Here is a 14531-nt window from a genome sequence, read left to right as displayed (position 1 = left end):
AAGGACTTCAAAGAAGGTACAGGTCAAAACCCAAAGAAAGCTTGTCAGCTAACAAATAGTAACAGAATGAAAGAACTTTATTAAGATATAATATTTGTGCTCCTAAAACCAATTGGACAAGCAAAGACTTTGCTACAAAGGCAGTAGCAATGATGCTCTTATCTACTTTTGAGGTTCCCCACAAGGACTTTCTTCACAAGGACCTATTGCTCTTTTCTTGGTAGCAGCAAGCTTGGGGAGAGAGAAGCACTGGGAAAACAATTCAGATCAGCTGTGATTGGAGTCAGTGTATTGGAGAGATTGACAGATGGCTTTATTAGAAAACCTGGCGCACACAGTTAGATGGCCAAAGTCACAAACTCAGGATGATTTTTACTGCAGCAGGGTTAAACTTATTGTTTTTGTCTTTTTATTTTGCATTTATACACCATTCTTCCTCTCAAGGAGCTATGGGTACTTAGCTCCTTCCCCTCCTTTTATTCTCACAACAACCTTGTGAGGTAGGTTTGCCTGATAGACAGTAACTGACCCAAGGTCATCTAGTAAGCTTCATGAAGAAGCAGGTATTTGAACCTAGGTTATTGCTCGTGCACCCCTCTCCCAATAAATGCACAAGACATGGTGCCAGGAATATAAATTGGCCCTTTTTATTTAATGCCAATCATGATACTTGAGCAATCCTACAGGGCGCCAAGCCTCTCAAATTCTCCCCACTTTAGTGCTGACCTCTAATCTAGGGGAGACAGCCAACCACCATCTGTTCCCCTCTTGGGAATTCCCACCCTGACTCAAAACTGCAACCCATCAGTTGATGGCCCAAGTTCTCTGCACCATTCCTGAAGGACTGAGGAAGCTGGGCTGCATGGCTCTCCCAAGTAGGAAGGCCTTTGAGATGGACTTGGCAAGCCAAGCCACAAGACCTGCCAGGCAGCCTCTAGGGATTGGTACTGGCTCACCCACTGATTTCTGCTTACCTCAGGGTTTACACCAAAATCCCCACTCCTGCCTTCATGGCCTGTACAAAACCTGCCCAACGTGGCCAAACTGGCTACCAAAAGCTACTGAACCCTAAGGAAACAGACTGAGGTAGGTGAAAAAACTATCCACCAAGGCCAATCAAGTAGGCAGCAAAAAATTGCGAACCAGCTAATCTCAGCCCACACAATGGAAGGGTGCGTGGGGAGTTAGTTGGCCGAAACACATTGAAGAGATGAGACAAAAATGTCATCTAAGGACTTACGTGGCTCTGTGTCCTAGGACAGCCAGCGCTAGTCAGGTGCTTTGGGCTTACTGTCCTTGTCTTGTGTGATGGTAGGGCTGGTCAAAAACACCTACTTCCTGCCATGGCTGTGGCATGCCAGCATTCTTGTCTCAAGTTCAGCACTGTAACCACTGCACCACACTTCATTTAATCAGCAGCAGTACAGGGTCATCCTTGTGACAATCATCCCCTGCTGAGTTCTTCTCAGGTGATTGTTTAGTAAACATCCTTTGGACTGTGACCTTTTGAATTTTTTATTATTATTATCTTGAATAATTCCTCCTAATGTTCGTACTGCTACCTCTCTATATACTTATGTGGTTTAAGGAAACAAAGAAAAGTACTTGTTGGACAAGGAAGGTTAGGCAGTCCTATCCTGTGCGTGTTCACTGGAAAGTCAGTTTCACTGTGTTTGGTGTGGCATATGTCTAGGTAAATATGCAGCTGCTCTGATTTTAAGGCTGCAATTCTATACACATTTATTTAGAAGAAAACCCCACAGAAGTCAACTTGCTTTCAAATAAGTATGCAGGGAATTTATTTAAAGGATTTATATCCTGCTTTTCTCCTAGTGAGGGCAATCAAAGCTACTTACAGTTTAAAACAGCAACAATAAAACCATTAAAACTATAAAAACAAGACAGACCCCAATGAATCATGTAAAAATAGTTAAAAATTATATTTGAATAAAACGCCAATCCATCATGTCAGCTATGGAATAAAAAGGTGGCCATTTTTATGGCCTATGCCATCCTGTATAAAAAGGTCTTAATGCCCTGCTGAAAGATCTCCAAGGTGGGAGCTGTCAACTCCAAGGGGAAGGAAATTCCACAGTCTGGAACTATTGGGCAGCATGGCAAGCAGTGTCCCTCTGCAACACAACTGCAGCATGAAATAAGCCCACTGTGTTCAGTGGGGCTTATTCCCAAATAGGTAGGCACAGGGCAGCAGCCTTAAAGCCAAGATTATTCCTGTTGCATTAGAAGTGATCCCACCATGTTCAAAGGGACTTACCTGGGAATAAGAGTGCATAGGATTATAGCTATGGTCTAACGATGGGGAGGAGTCAGCTGGACCTCTTTAGACAGATGTCCCATAGAGGTTGCTACCATAGAGAAGATTTTAATGTGGTTGCCACCCCTAACACTTCAGAAGGAGGGGCACCTATATCAGATCGTGGGAAAAGAGAAGGAATCTTAATTCACTGGTAGGGCTGCTCAAGATCTCCTGACACCTGGGAGGTGTGTGATAAGCTGCCGCTTGTGCAATCCAGGGAGTGGAGGGAGGAAGAGGAGCAGTGGAGGCAAGTAGGTGGACAGAGATGGACACCTACCACTGCCTAAGGAAGCTGCTTCAGTTGGCCTCATGGATGGGCCGACCCTGGATAGGGCACATGCTTTGCATGCAGGAGGACCCAGATTCAATTCTCAGCATTGGAAACTGCAGCTGTGCCACGGGTGTATCTGCAGTTAGACAGACCAATGACCTGACCTGGTATAAGGCAACTTTCCATGAAGGAGACATTCCTTCAGATATCTAAGGCCAAGATCAGCTTTTTCTAAAGGATGCTCAGGAATACACTTTGAAAACTGGCATGTGCAGTGATGTGCTGTGTGCAAAATATACATATAGCATCCTACATGCTCGACTGACTTAGACCTGCCACAGTCCAGGAGGGAGTTTGAGGGTAGAAGTCAGTTTATTCAGAAAAAAAGTCTCCCTACCAGTAAGGAGAACTCTTTACAATGCATTCTGTTTTAGCAGAGCTGTAAATAAGTGACTTGTGCAACCCTCAATATTTTGCTTATTATTAATTTTGACTTGGGTGGCAACTTATTGCGATACAGATCAATATTTACCAATTAAAAACTGAACCCTGCTCAGCTTGCTCGTTTATTTTCCTGCCCCCCCCCCCAGAAGTTGGATTTTCCAATCCCTTGAACTGTGTGTCACACTATCTATCAATCTGCCTGATGCCAAATGTACTTATGGATTAATCTCTTCACACTGGAATGGGCTTTCTGCCACCTGCTGTACGTAACGGTTCACAGTTCCGTGTAAATCAGCTTTAAATGTATTTATTTTAAAATCGATATTTGTGTGTGTGCCTGCAGATTTGTAGCTGTTTCCGAAGGAAGGCTCCTCTGGCATCGGGTATGCTTAGGGTGTCGCTTGGATGTAATTAAACATTGACTTAATGTGAGGTTTATGAACTCTAATTTTTAACGTGTTTTTGGTTTCGTTTGTTTCATTTTAGTTGTAGAAGCCCAGCGTTAACAAGCGGCCATGGAGCAAGTGATGACTCCACTGGAGTGCCTGCATCCCACTGGTATTGTACCTAGTGCTTACCTTTCTTTTGAAAGTCCTTTTATTGCAAATGCGTTCTGGAGACAGTCCCACTGTAAAGGCTGCATCAGTGGTTGATTGGCAGAGGTGTCATTATGTACTATTAATGCAACAATTGAAGACCAAATTGTACTTTCATAACGGAGATATTTCTTCCCTAGTGACTTAAGTAAGGCGTTTAGGAATGTATGCAGTTGTGATCAGGTTGGGGGGGGTGTCACCTAGGCCCAGCCCAGGCGGCCAGGAATTCCCCAGGAGCAGGGGTCTCCTCAGGGGTAGGGGCCTCCTCGGGAGTAAAACCTAAGCACTGTCAGGACTGGGTCCCAGGCAAGACACCTCCCTGGGAGTAGGACCTAGTACCTCCTGGGAGCAGCCAGCAGCCACGTGGGCAGAAGGGGTGGGGCTGGCCCAGCCCAAGGCTGGCTTCATAAGGAGTCTGGACAGGCTAGAGAGAGGTCGCTCCTCTCCAGTTGGGAGCAGGGTCGAAGGGAAGGCCAGAGGGGGTAGCCACCCCAGCCTTATTGAGATGACCTATGCCCCGAAGGGAACTTTGCTTACCTCGGCCCTGGAGAGAGGGGCCAGGGGCTGGGAACTCCCCGATCCTAGGCCCGCCCGGCCCCCGGGGGTGACAGCAGGAGAGGCGAGGTTGCAGAACCAAGGACACGGTACCAACTACCTCCATTGGAGGCCAGCTGATCAAGGGGCAAGCCCAGAGGTACAGGGGGCCCTCCTAAGGACAGCTAAGCCGACCCCAGACAACAGCACTGCAGCCCTCGGGAACCCGTATCCCTGGCCAACAGGCACCAGCCGGAGAGCTCTGCCTGAAACCTCAAGGGGTCGGGAAGGAGCGGGGAGCGAGCCTATTGTGTGCCGACGCCACGAGTCTGTGTAAGGCGATGGGGCCTGTGACATAACAGGCCCCATGAATGTCAAGAGTTTGACGCGAGTAAACCGTCTGTGGAAAACAGCTGTGTCTGCCTCCCGTCCTTTCCACCGCCAACCAACTCTCATCGACAGGGTAAGCCCCCTGCGCTCGGTCGCACACCAAGGGGTGGGGTCTCCGCCTGCCATGGACATCACAGGGGGCCACAGAAAGTGACCACTAATTAGGCTTGTTGGGTGGCAAGCTGAAGAACATTCTGTGTCCTTAACGTGAAGGTCACAGCAGGAGAGATGGCCAACCCGGAGTCATCTGTCCTCCTTCCTGTATCCTTTTGCTGTGGGTCAACACTGGAGTCCTTCTTGCTTAATGAGGGAGCTTAAGTGGGGGAGATTGGGAGATGGGTGAGTGACAACCCAGTCCTAACCTGCTTTGGGAGAGGCAGGCCAACTAGCCTGCGCTGTATTCAACGCAGATTAGGAGGTGACTGCTGAGCAATTCGGAATAAGGGAATATATTTCCCCTTAGCTGGTGTCATGTACCAGTCACCCCAATGGAACTGCTTGGATCTGTGCCAGCAAAATCGCTGGAACAGATCTGAGCAGCCTGGTGTAATGCTGGCCTGGCTGGGAGGGTGGTTAGGATCCTAAGTTGTCCAGACCATATGGTCCCTACTATAATCCTTTTGAGTGTCTGGTTAAAATGTTACTTTTTATTTGGGGGGGGGGGGGCTGATTTTGTGTTGAAATTGTTCAGCAGGTGGTTGTAGCTGGTTTGTTAGTCTTGTCTCCCCAGATTTCTGAGAGTTTGGTGTTTTTCTGCTGTTTTGGCCTGTGTTTCCTGATTTGATATTGTTTTGTCTAATAATCTACATTTTAAGAATTATATTCTTAAAATGTTGCTGTATACTGTAATATACTCCTGTAGGAAGCTGTCTTGAGTTGTTCCAGCATGAATGATGGGACATGAATATTTAAAAAAAAAAAAAATTCTGAGCCAATCAATAGGAACTTCAGCATAATCTCTTTTAGGGCCCTAGGACTCCATCTGTTGCACCTTGCTGGCCAAGGGTAAATTATTGCTGCTCATCAGTCCCTCTGCAACCCGAAACACCTTCATGGTGTGGTTTGGGAATTTGCTGATTTAGAGGAATCTTTGCTATTCTTTTTATCCTTCTGTTTAACCTTAGTTAAGCTTGCGTTTTAAAAGGTAAATGTTTTACACATTTCTGAGCTATTGAATGTTGTCAGTTATTTATCTGCAATTGGCATTTGGCAGCCCGGTGTTCTTAATTATTGAGCCAGAGCTGTTTGGTGGTTTGAAAGAGAACATGGACTAGACATACTGCCTACAAAGTCAAAAGTTTATCATGCCTTCTAATTGCAAATTCAAGTGGTTGGCTGCCTACACAGGCCTACAAAATTGAGAGTCAGAAAAGTTTTTCCCAAACTTTATGGTGGTTTGATATGAATTTGGGATACCGATTCCAAAAATGGCATCCATTCCACCCTATCACATCTAGTTTTGGTGATATAGTATAGCCTCATTAGTGAATGGTTTAGGCAGCTTCCTCATGAGGAAACCATGGTGTAGGCTTCCTCATGAGGAAGCTGCTTGAACCAATCACTAATGAGGTTTTACTATATCTCCAAAACTAGACATGATAGGGCAAAACGAATGCTATTTTTTGAATCGGCACCCCAAATATACCCAGGAATTGGTGTAACGTTTAAGGAAGCAAAATGTGTGTTGGCCTGTGCTATCGGTTTGGAAGCGAAATGGGGCCACCTAAATATAAGCAGTAGGTTTCTACATAGTTGGCGGATTCTTTAGGTATGTAGAAGTTGTATTTATAATTTTCTGCATACACACTTGCAAAGCAAAAGCAATGCACACAACTCAAAGCAGCCTCTGAACACATATTGAGGGTATAGAGGCAAGAACATGCTAGATCAGTGATTTTCAACATTTTCATCTCATGACACTGATAAGGCACTAAAATTTTGAAGGCACACCATCAGTTTTTTAACAATTGACAAGGCACATTGCACTACCAGTGGGAGGCTTACACCCCCCCAATGGCTGTACTAACAATTGACCCCGCCCCAAACCCCCATGGCAGAACTGCAGACCAATCGCGGCATACCATTGTGTCATGGCACAGTGGTTGAAATTCGCTGTGCTAGATTAATTCATTCTGTTGTCTCAAGAAGGAACTACTGGAGCCTCTAAGGAACCAGAAGTTGGACAGACTGTGGGCCAAATCCTATCCAACTTTTCAGTGCTGATGCAGCTGCAATGCAGCCTAAGGGAAGGGAGCAAATATTCCCTTACTTTGAAGAGGCCTCTGTGACTCCCTCCCCCCTCCCACAGGATGCAGCACACACTCTGTTGGTGCTGAAAAGTTTGATAGGATTGGGCCCTTTGTGAGTCTATCAGTTAAATCTGGAGAGTAGGTGAGCCATGGAATATTGAAGGGCTTCTCTTTCTCCGCTTCTTAAAAATATATTATAGTGAAAAGCATTTTCTGTTGTTGCCTCCATAGCTACTATCCAGTGCTTTAGATCAAGGTCACTTGTTTTTTCTAAGAGTAAACAACGGTGATTTGCAATTAACCCAAAAAAGATTTTGTTGCACCACAGTGTGAAGAGGGTGAAGAATCTTTTGTACTGAAATGCAAGGGAAAACTATACTGAACGACTACAGTATGTACAGAGTTTGCAGCAGGTAGTAACTATTTCGTTCTCTTGAGTAAAGATGGATAGAGAGTATCCTCAAAACCTGAATTATCCATAGTTCGATACTCATTGCAAGGAAATATGAGAGAGCTTGAAATCCCCTGCTGCAGTTTACTTTCCATGGAATTTGCCTTTAGACAGTTCCACAGTCTTAAAGCATAAGGACTTCTTTGTGATCAGCAAAGTGAACCCATAGAAATGGCCAGATTGGCCAGTTCATCAAAATTAGCGCTTTACTTTAAAACTTTTAATTGGGACGATATTCCTTTTAAAATACTTAAACTTTTTTCTCTCTAGGTTCAGTAGGAACCTAAATAGGCACTGTGAGTTGTCTAGTGTAATGCTTCAGTTCTTTAAGTGAAAAGCATTTAAAACAATTTATTTTATTTTCCAAGTTGTTGGCTTGTCTCTGCTACTTTATTTTATAGCACTAATAACACACTTCATTTATTGCTGTTATTTTACCTACCTGTGCTTCTCAGATTGCTTAACTGTTCCTTCATGGATCCTTTTTTCTGTACCTCATGATTGTGGTGGGTGTCCGACAATTACATTTATTAATTTGTTAATGCAAAAGGTGGACAACAGTGACTGCCGGCCCAATCCTATTTGCTGGCTATGCAGTGGTGTAGCTAACGAGGGGCGGGGGGGCAGTCCGCCCTGGGTACCACCCTTGGAGGGGTGTAACACCACAAATGCTCCAACATCGATAACATCGCAAAGGTTAGGAGAAACCCCATCGTGCTATATGCCGTTGGATGCGGAATTTCCAGCGGAATGCAATGCATAAAACCAGATTGAAATATCTCAATTTCATCAAATGTTATGGCCAAAAAAATGGAAACAAAATAATGCATTGAAACCTATGGAAAATGAAACTGAGCCATATCACGCATTTACTCGAGAGTAGGCGAACTTGCCATAGTTTTTCGGAAAGGGCAGGCTGAGAGGAATCCAATGACAATGGTATCCTATCCAATGGTTCCTATCCAATGAAAGCAGACCCACAAAAACATCCAAGAAGGAAGTCCCTCTCTCCAAGCAGACGAATGTATTGAGCCCTATGGAAAGCAAAAGTAAGCCACAGGGTTGAGTTTACTGGAGAGTAAGCAAATGTGCCTTGGCTCCTGGTCAAGTCAGGCAAAGAGGAATGCAAGGCTAGCTGCATGGTCCCCAACTAATGAATGTGGAGCTCAAGGCCCCCCCCACCCCAAAAGTATAAACCAGAGGCTTGAGCTGGTAAGGTGGGCACTGGGGAGGGCTGAAAATCTCACTGCTTTATCTGTGTGTGTGTGTTTGGGGGGGTGTTATTGCAGGCAGGCTACAGAGAAAATTCACGTGGTGAAACAGGGCTGGTTTCCCCTTATTTATCTGTTTTTCTTTAATTTAATTATTTATAATTTTATTTTGCTTGATCATGTCACTTCCAGCCATGACATCACTTCTGGTGGGTTCTGGACAGATTTTCATTCTAAAAAGTGGGTCCCAGTATTAAAAGTTTGAGAAGCACTGCCTTAACTCAAAACAGGCCAATGAGACATTGGGGGGGGGGTGACACCCTAGTGACCAAAATTCTTGAAATTGTGGTTTTTAGGAATAATACCATCATGTTATATACCATTTGATGCAGAATTTCATCCATTGCTTGTGGGGAAATATTGACTGTATTTTTCTGGCCATTATTATTATTCATTCCATGTCATGACTATTACTATCTCTGTCTCACCTACCTCACAGGGTTGTTGTGAGGACAAAATTAGGGGAGGAACCATCTGCACCACCCTGAGCTGCTTAGAGGAAGGGTGGTATAAAAAGTGAATTAATTATTTAAACAATATAATTAATAATTAACTAATAATTAATTAATTAATTAATTAAGTCATTTGGGGTGACAAAAATTTATGGGCCCCGGGTGTCAAATAACCTAGCTACGCCTCTGTGGCTATGCCAGCAGTGTTGAATGTAGCAAACATGCCATAAAGCACATTTGTGACATCCTGTGAGTAAGCAGTGCTGGCAGGAAGACCTGCCCCATCCTGCTGGCACTGAATCCAGGAGCACCACCCAATAGAGCAGGTAAGCTCCCGTCAGGTGGCGCAGGTTGGGGGGAGGGTGGAATGGGGTGGGGGTAGTTCAGGCACATTGAGGGGGGCAGGATCTATGGCAGCCATTTTCAACCACTGTGCCATGGCACACTGGTGTGCCGCGAATGGTTCCCAGGTGTGCCACAGGAATTTGGGAAAGGGTCATTTATCAATAGGACCATTAGGCGATGTGAGCCCCCACTGATAGCACAGTGTGCCTTGTCAATTGGCAAAAACCTGATGGTGTGCCTTGACCATTTTAGTGCCTTACCAGTGTGCCACGAGATGAAAAAGGTTGAAAATCACTGATCTATGGTGCTGGCCACTATATCCTTTTCTTCCTCCTGGGCCTTTTTGCTGGTGCAGATCTGAGTAGCCCTATTGATCAGGCTGGGATTCAACAAATGTTCCATTACCCCAAGGAGACCTCTGGCCTGTTCAGTTCCAGTGCTGAATACAGTGTGGGCTGTGCAGCCCCGCTGTGCCAGCACTGGACAGGATTGTGTGGTCTCTTCTGCATCCTGACGAACCTGTAATCGTAAAACTATATTTGCTTGTAACCCTTCAAATTCATACCGAATGGCATCATTAGCCACTTTCAGATGGCCTGCAGTGGGGCTGTTCCACCCGCAGCCCATGTAGGGGTTTATGGCATGCCTATAAAGGACTTGGAGAACCAGTTGTGGCCCAAACTAAGCCTACTATTCCTAGTTGCCTCTCCTGTGTTGTACTGCTGCTTGTTTTCTGAGCACTGAATCAGAGGCAAAGCTAGTAGTGTGTGGCACGCTCTCATAATGTTTATTTTTGAATTTATATAGTCAGCTTTTTTTAGTAAGAAAACTCGCACAACAATTTATGAAGAAGAAAATACACTAGTATGACTTCTTCAATAAGGAACACTAATGCTAATTAACATTATTACCCTTCATCCTCCTCCAGTCACATGTCTGTCCCTTCAACAGTCAGGAAGGCCATGCCCTTCTGGCTCCTCTAAAGAAGGTGGTGGAACCCATATTTTTAGCTTGATTTGTGTATATTTGCCCAAAAAGTTGGCCAACAATGGACTAGCATCTTCATAGCACACAAGCTGTAATTGTTACCCACCAGGAAATGGTTGACATGTTGTGATGTCCCATTGTCTAGGCAGAGATGTCACGTCCCCTCTACAATTTACTTACCTGCTCTGATGTCACAGAGGGCTTGGAGCAGGCAGATGGAGCCACAGGGGAACATGAGAGATCCTTAATGTGGACTCTTGAAGTCTGTGAGCTATTCAGCAAGAACCACATGATGGTTGCCTACATTCTGTGGGCTTTTAGAAGATTAATTGTTGGTGAAAGTTGATTTAGTTGTTTTAGAAACTGTTGATGAACAGAGGCTGGTCACTTAATCCCTTTGTATGCATGTGAAATATTTCTAGACTGTTTTTCAGAAAGAGACTTGCCAAGCTGTGAGTGGACAATTGCCACAACTTGAGTTTCTGGGATTTGTGCCCCAGCTTCCTCCTGCCCCCATTTTTTGTTCAGTTATTCTGACTTCATTTGCTTGTTTTATTTTTTTTAAACATTCACCCTTTGCACTTTGGAGGCCCGAGCTGTGAATTAAAACAGTGATTGAAATACCTTAATTCGTGTAATTTTGTGAGAAAATTATATATATTTGCCCTGTTTGCAAGAAAGTGGTGCAGCTGACAGGAAAAACTGTTTCTCTTGTTATTTAAGGGAGGGGGAAACTTTTTTTTTCTTGCAATGTTGAATTGCCACTTATAACTGTTGTTTAAAATATTCAGACTTTAATTATCTGCAGTCATTTTAAACTTTCATATTTGTTTAACCAAAGTGTTATGTTGCCAGCTGTGTTGAGCTGTATTTTGTCATGTAGGCTGTTAATGCTGTATATGAGCTACAGCCTGTTGGTGATTTGGAGTGGCACCTAATGCGCTTCTTAGACCACATTATCTTGGGAGTCCATCCAATAGTCCTTGAAGGTTGTCCGGGGTTATTATCCCTTTTTCAAAGAGGCTGAGACTGAGGGCCCAATCCTACCCAACTTTCCAGTACTGGTGCAGTGCAGTGCAATCCTGAGGTAAGGGAACAAATGTTCCCATAACTTGAGGAGGCCTTTGTGACTGCTTCCCCACCACAGGATGCAGCACATGCCCCATTGGCACGGCACTGGAAAATTGGGTAGGATTTGGCCCTGGCACTAGTAGTTCAAGCACTTTAGCTGGTGACTTTAGTTGAGATTTGAAGCAGGACCTTTTGTTTGGCTTACACTGCTCGCTGTTACTCTATGCCAGAAGAGATAGCAAGCCATTTGCAAGCTGTCTGGCAATTGGGGGGGGGGGGGTTAACTGGCAGTGTTGCACACCAGAGTATTTCAGGCAAGAAAAATTACCTTGCATATTCCATCTTACATGCTTTGCATGTTGTTGATTTTCTGTCTCGTGTGTGTTGCAGAATCCAGAGGCCTGTGGAGCCTATTTAAAAGCATTAGTAATAAAGTATGGGTCAGATTTAGAAGTAGCGGAGGTCTCCATTTGTCCTCAGCTTGTCAAAAGTGGCACACAGTAGGATTGTGGCTAGATCTAAGGTGGGTTTTGCCAAGAGTATCACCATCTTTCAACAAGACAGAGAAAGAAAAAGGGAACAAATCAGTACATAAATTGGAACAGGAGAAAGAGAGAGAAGAAAATGATAGACAGAGGTGGCTAATTATTAAAAAGTGCATCCTAGTTAGTGGTGGATCCCCTTGCATTTTCATTTTGTGAGGTATGGGTGTTGGAATGAAGATCTGCCAGGTTATGGTGTCATTTCCCTTTAAAAATTAACTCCATTAACTGTGTAAATGGGGTGTTAGAATGCCTGAGCAGCAAGAGGTACCCTCCCCAGCCCTCTCCCTGCTCCCCCTCAGAAATCTTCCTCTATTCTTTATCATGGTGGGAATATGTTGTCCTAACTGGAATTGTATAGCGTCTCTGGTGTGGCTTGTGGGTGAAAACAAATTGGTTACTTTATTGCTTTCTGAAAATGCTTTAAATGGTTAGATGCAAAGTATTGGCATGCCAGCATTATTACGTTCAGAATATCAATACAAGCATGCTTCAGTGACATTTCAAGATCTCTGCAATACTGTTAATTTTGGGTTGTTGGAAGCTTTAGCGCTCTGGAAGATTAAAAGGAAAAGAAGGAGGAAAACAAACAAACAGCCAGCACCCTGACATTCTCAAAATTGGTTTGCAGTGATTGAAGCAACACTGGAGAGTAAATTTTGAGACATATAAGTCATAGACCAGGGGTGTCCAAACTTTTTGGCAGGAGGGCTACATCATCTCTCTGACACTGTGTTGGGGGCTGGGGGGAAATTTACATTTCAAATTTGAATGAATTTGCGTAAATGAATATATTAGAGACGTAACTTATACAAATGAATGAATTTTACTGAACTTTTTTGTAATACACGTGAGATCCAGAAAAGAGGGGTTGTTAAAATAATTCCTGACACACACAACACACCTCTTCCCTGGGAAAAGTACAGAACAAACTTAAGAGGAGTCAGAGTGGGTGTCTCCCCCCCCCATGCAGGAGCATGTTTTTACTCTCACTCTCCCCCCCCCCCCAATCCTGGCAACAAGCAGCAGCAAAGGAACACAATCAGTCAGGACAGGAGTTTGTTTCTTCTCATTCACACAGAGAAGGGAGCTGCCTGTCTCCCCCTCACAGTCCTTCCCCCAGCCTGCACCCAGTACCAAACAAACTTAGAAGCTGGCAGAGAGCTGTGTCTATTTCCCCATTCACAAACGGACCACCACCTTCCTCCCTCTCTGCCAGCAACCCCAACAAGCAAAAGCAGTAGGTTTCCTCCCCATTCAAACATCCCATGTGTTCTTCCCTGCAGCGCCTGCCTCCAACACTGAGTACGCACAGCCCAATCGGATCCACACTTTCCTGGGAGTAAGCCCCACTGACTCTGTGGGACTTACAGCCTAGTAGACATGCTCTCCAGCTGCATTCAAACATCCCCACAATTTCTTCCCTGCAGTGCCCATCTCCAACACCAAGCACTCACAGCCCAATCCGATCCACACTTTCCTGGGAGTAAGCCCCATTGACAGTAATGGAACTTACTGCTGAGTAGACATGCTCTCCAGCTGCATTCAGACATCTCCGAAATTTCGTCACTGCAGCGCCCATCAACACCAAACACTCATAGCTCATTCGGATCCACACTTTCTGGAAGTAAGCCCCACTGACTCTATGGGACTTACTGCCAAGTAGACATGCTCTCCAACTGCATTCAAACACCCCCTGCTTCTCCCCTGCAGTGCCAGCCCCCCCCACCCCGTGCTGCTTGGGAATAGGGATTGGGATCAGGCATAACAGCCAGATCCCAGCCCTGCCTCCCATTCCCTGCCCGCCCGCCACCAGGGCTGCCCTCCACCCACCCTCTTCCCGCCCTAGAATGCCTCCCTCCCGCCTCCTCCTTGCCCTCGCCAGACCCTTGAGGCAGCCAAACCCGGCCAATGCAACTTATCTGAGGGAAGCTTCCAGGGAGGCAGCCTCTTTGCTCCAGTGCACCTCTGTGCGCTGGCACAGCTTCCTGTCGATGTGCAAACGTGTTTTACACATCCCTTGCGCTAGCCTAACGTGAAGTTAGGATTGTGCCCTTACTTTTATAAGGGACAGATGGTTATGTGCTTATTGATTTCAGCCCTTGTCTGGGTCCTAGAGAACATAAGGAGTTTAAGACCATGCAGGGCAGTCTTGTATGAAAAATGTATGTGTGAGCATATTACGTGCCCATGAAGATGACACACTTCTGCCGGACTCTGCAGTATGTTACCTGAGAACAGGGGTGCCCAAACCCCAGCCCAGGGGCCATTTGCAGCCCTCGGGGACTCCCAATTTGGCTCTCAGGGAGCTCCCAGTCTCCAATGAGCCTCTGGCCCTCCAGAGCCTTGCTGGAGCCAATGCAACTGTTCTCAGCATGACGGTGACTGTTCAGCCTCTTGCATGAGCTGTGGAATGAGGACTGCTTGCTGTTTGACATCTGTCCTGCAGCAGCGGCAGTGAAGTAAACACCAGGCTTGCTTTGTGCAAGACCTTTTATAGGCTTGAGCTATTGCAAGACCTACATTCATTCATATAAGCTCCATCTCTAATATAGTCATTTGTGTAAATTTATTCAAATTTTATTTCCGGCCCCTGACACAGTGTCAGAGA

The 14531-nt window shown here is 45.3% G+C and overlaps 1 protein-coding gene across 7 annotated transcripts in view; it reads left to right on the top strand.

Annotated features, from left to right (window-relative positions):
* TPK1 (thiamin pyrophosphokinase 1) overlaps nucleotides 1-14531 on the top strand; it is a 321965-nt gene that overhangs the window by 4243 nt on the left and 303191 nt on the right. For all 7 annotated transcript variants that reach the window (XM_066627433.1, XM_066627430.1, XM_066627431.1 and 4 more), the window contains one exon: nucleotides 3519-3590. In XM_066627433.1, the coding sequence (XP_066483530.1) occupies nucleotides 3548-3590 (43 nt within the window). In that variant the 5' untranslated portion in view covers nucleotides 3519-3547. The remainder of the gene's footprint in view (nucleotides 1-3518; nucleotides 3591-14531) is intronic.

This window comes from Tiliqua scincoides, chromosome 5, assembly GCF_035046505.1.
Source record: "Tiliqua scincoides isolate rTilSci1 chromosome 5, rTilSci1.hap2, whole genome shotgun sequence".
Classification (NCBI taxonomy): domain Eukaryota; kingdom Metazoa; phylum Chordata; class Lepidosauria; order Squamata; family Scincidae; genus Tiliqua; species Tiliqua scincoides.
Note: the sequence above shows the minus strand (reverse complement) of the source record. Positions and strands in the feature narration are given on the sequence as shown.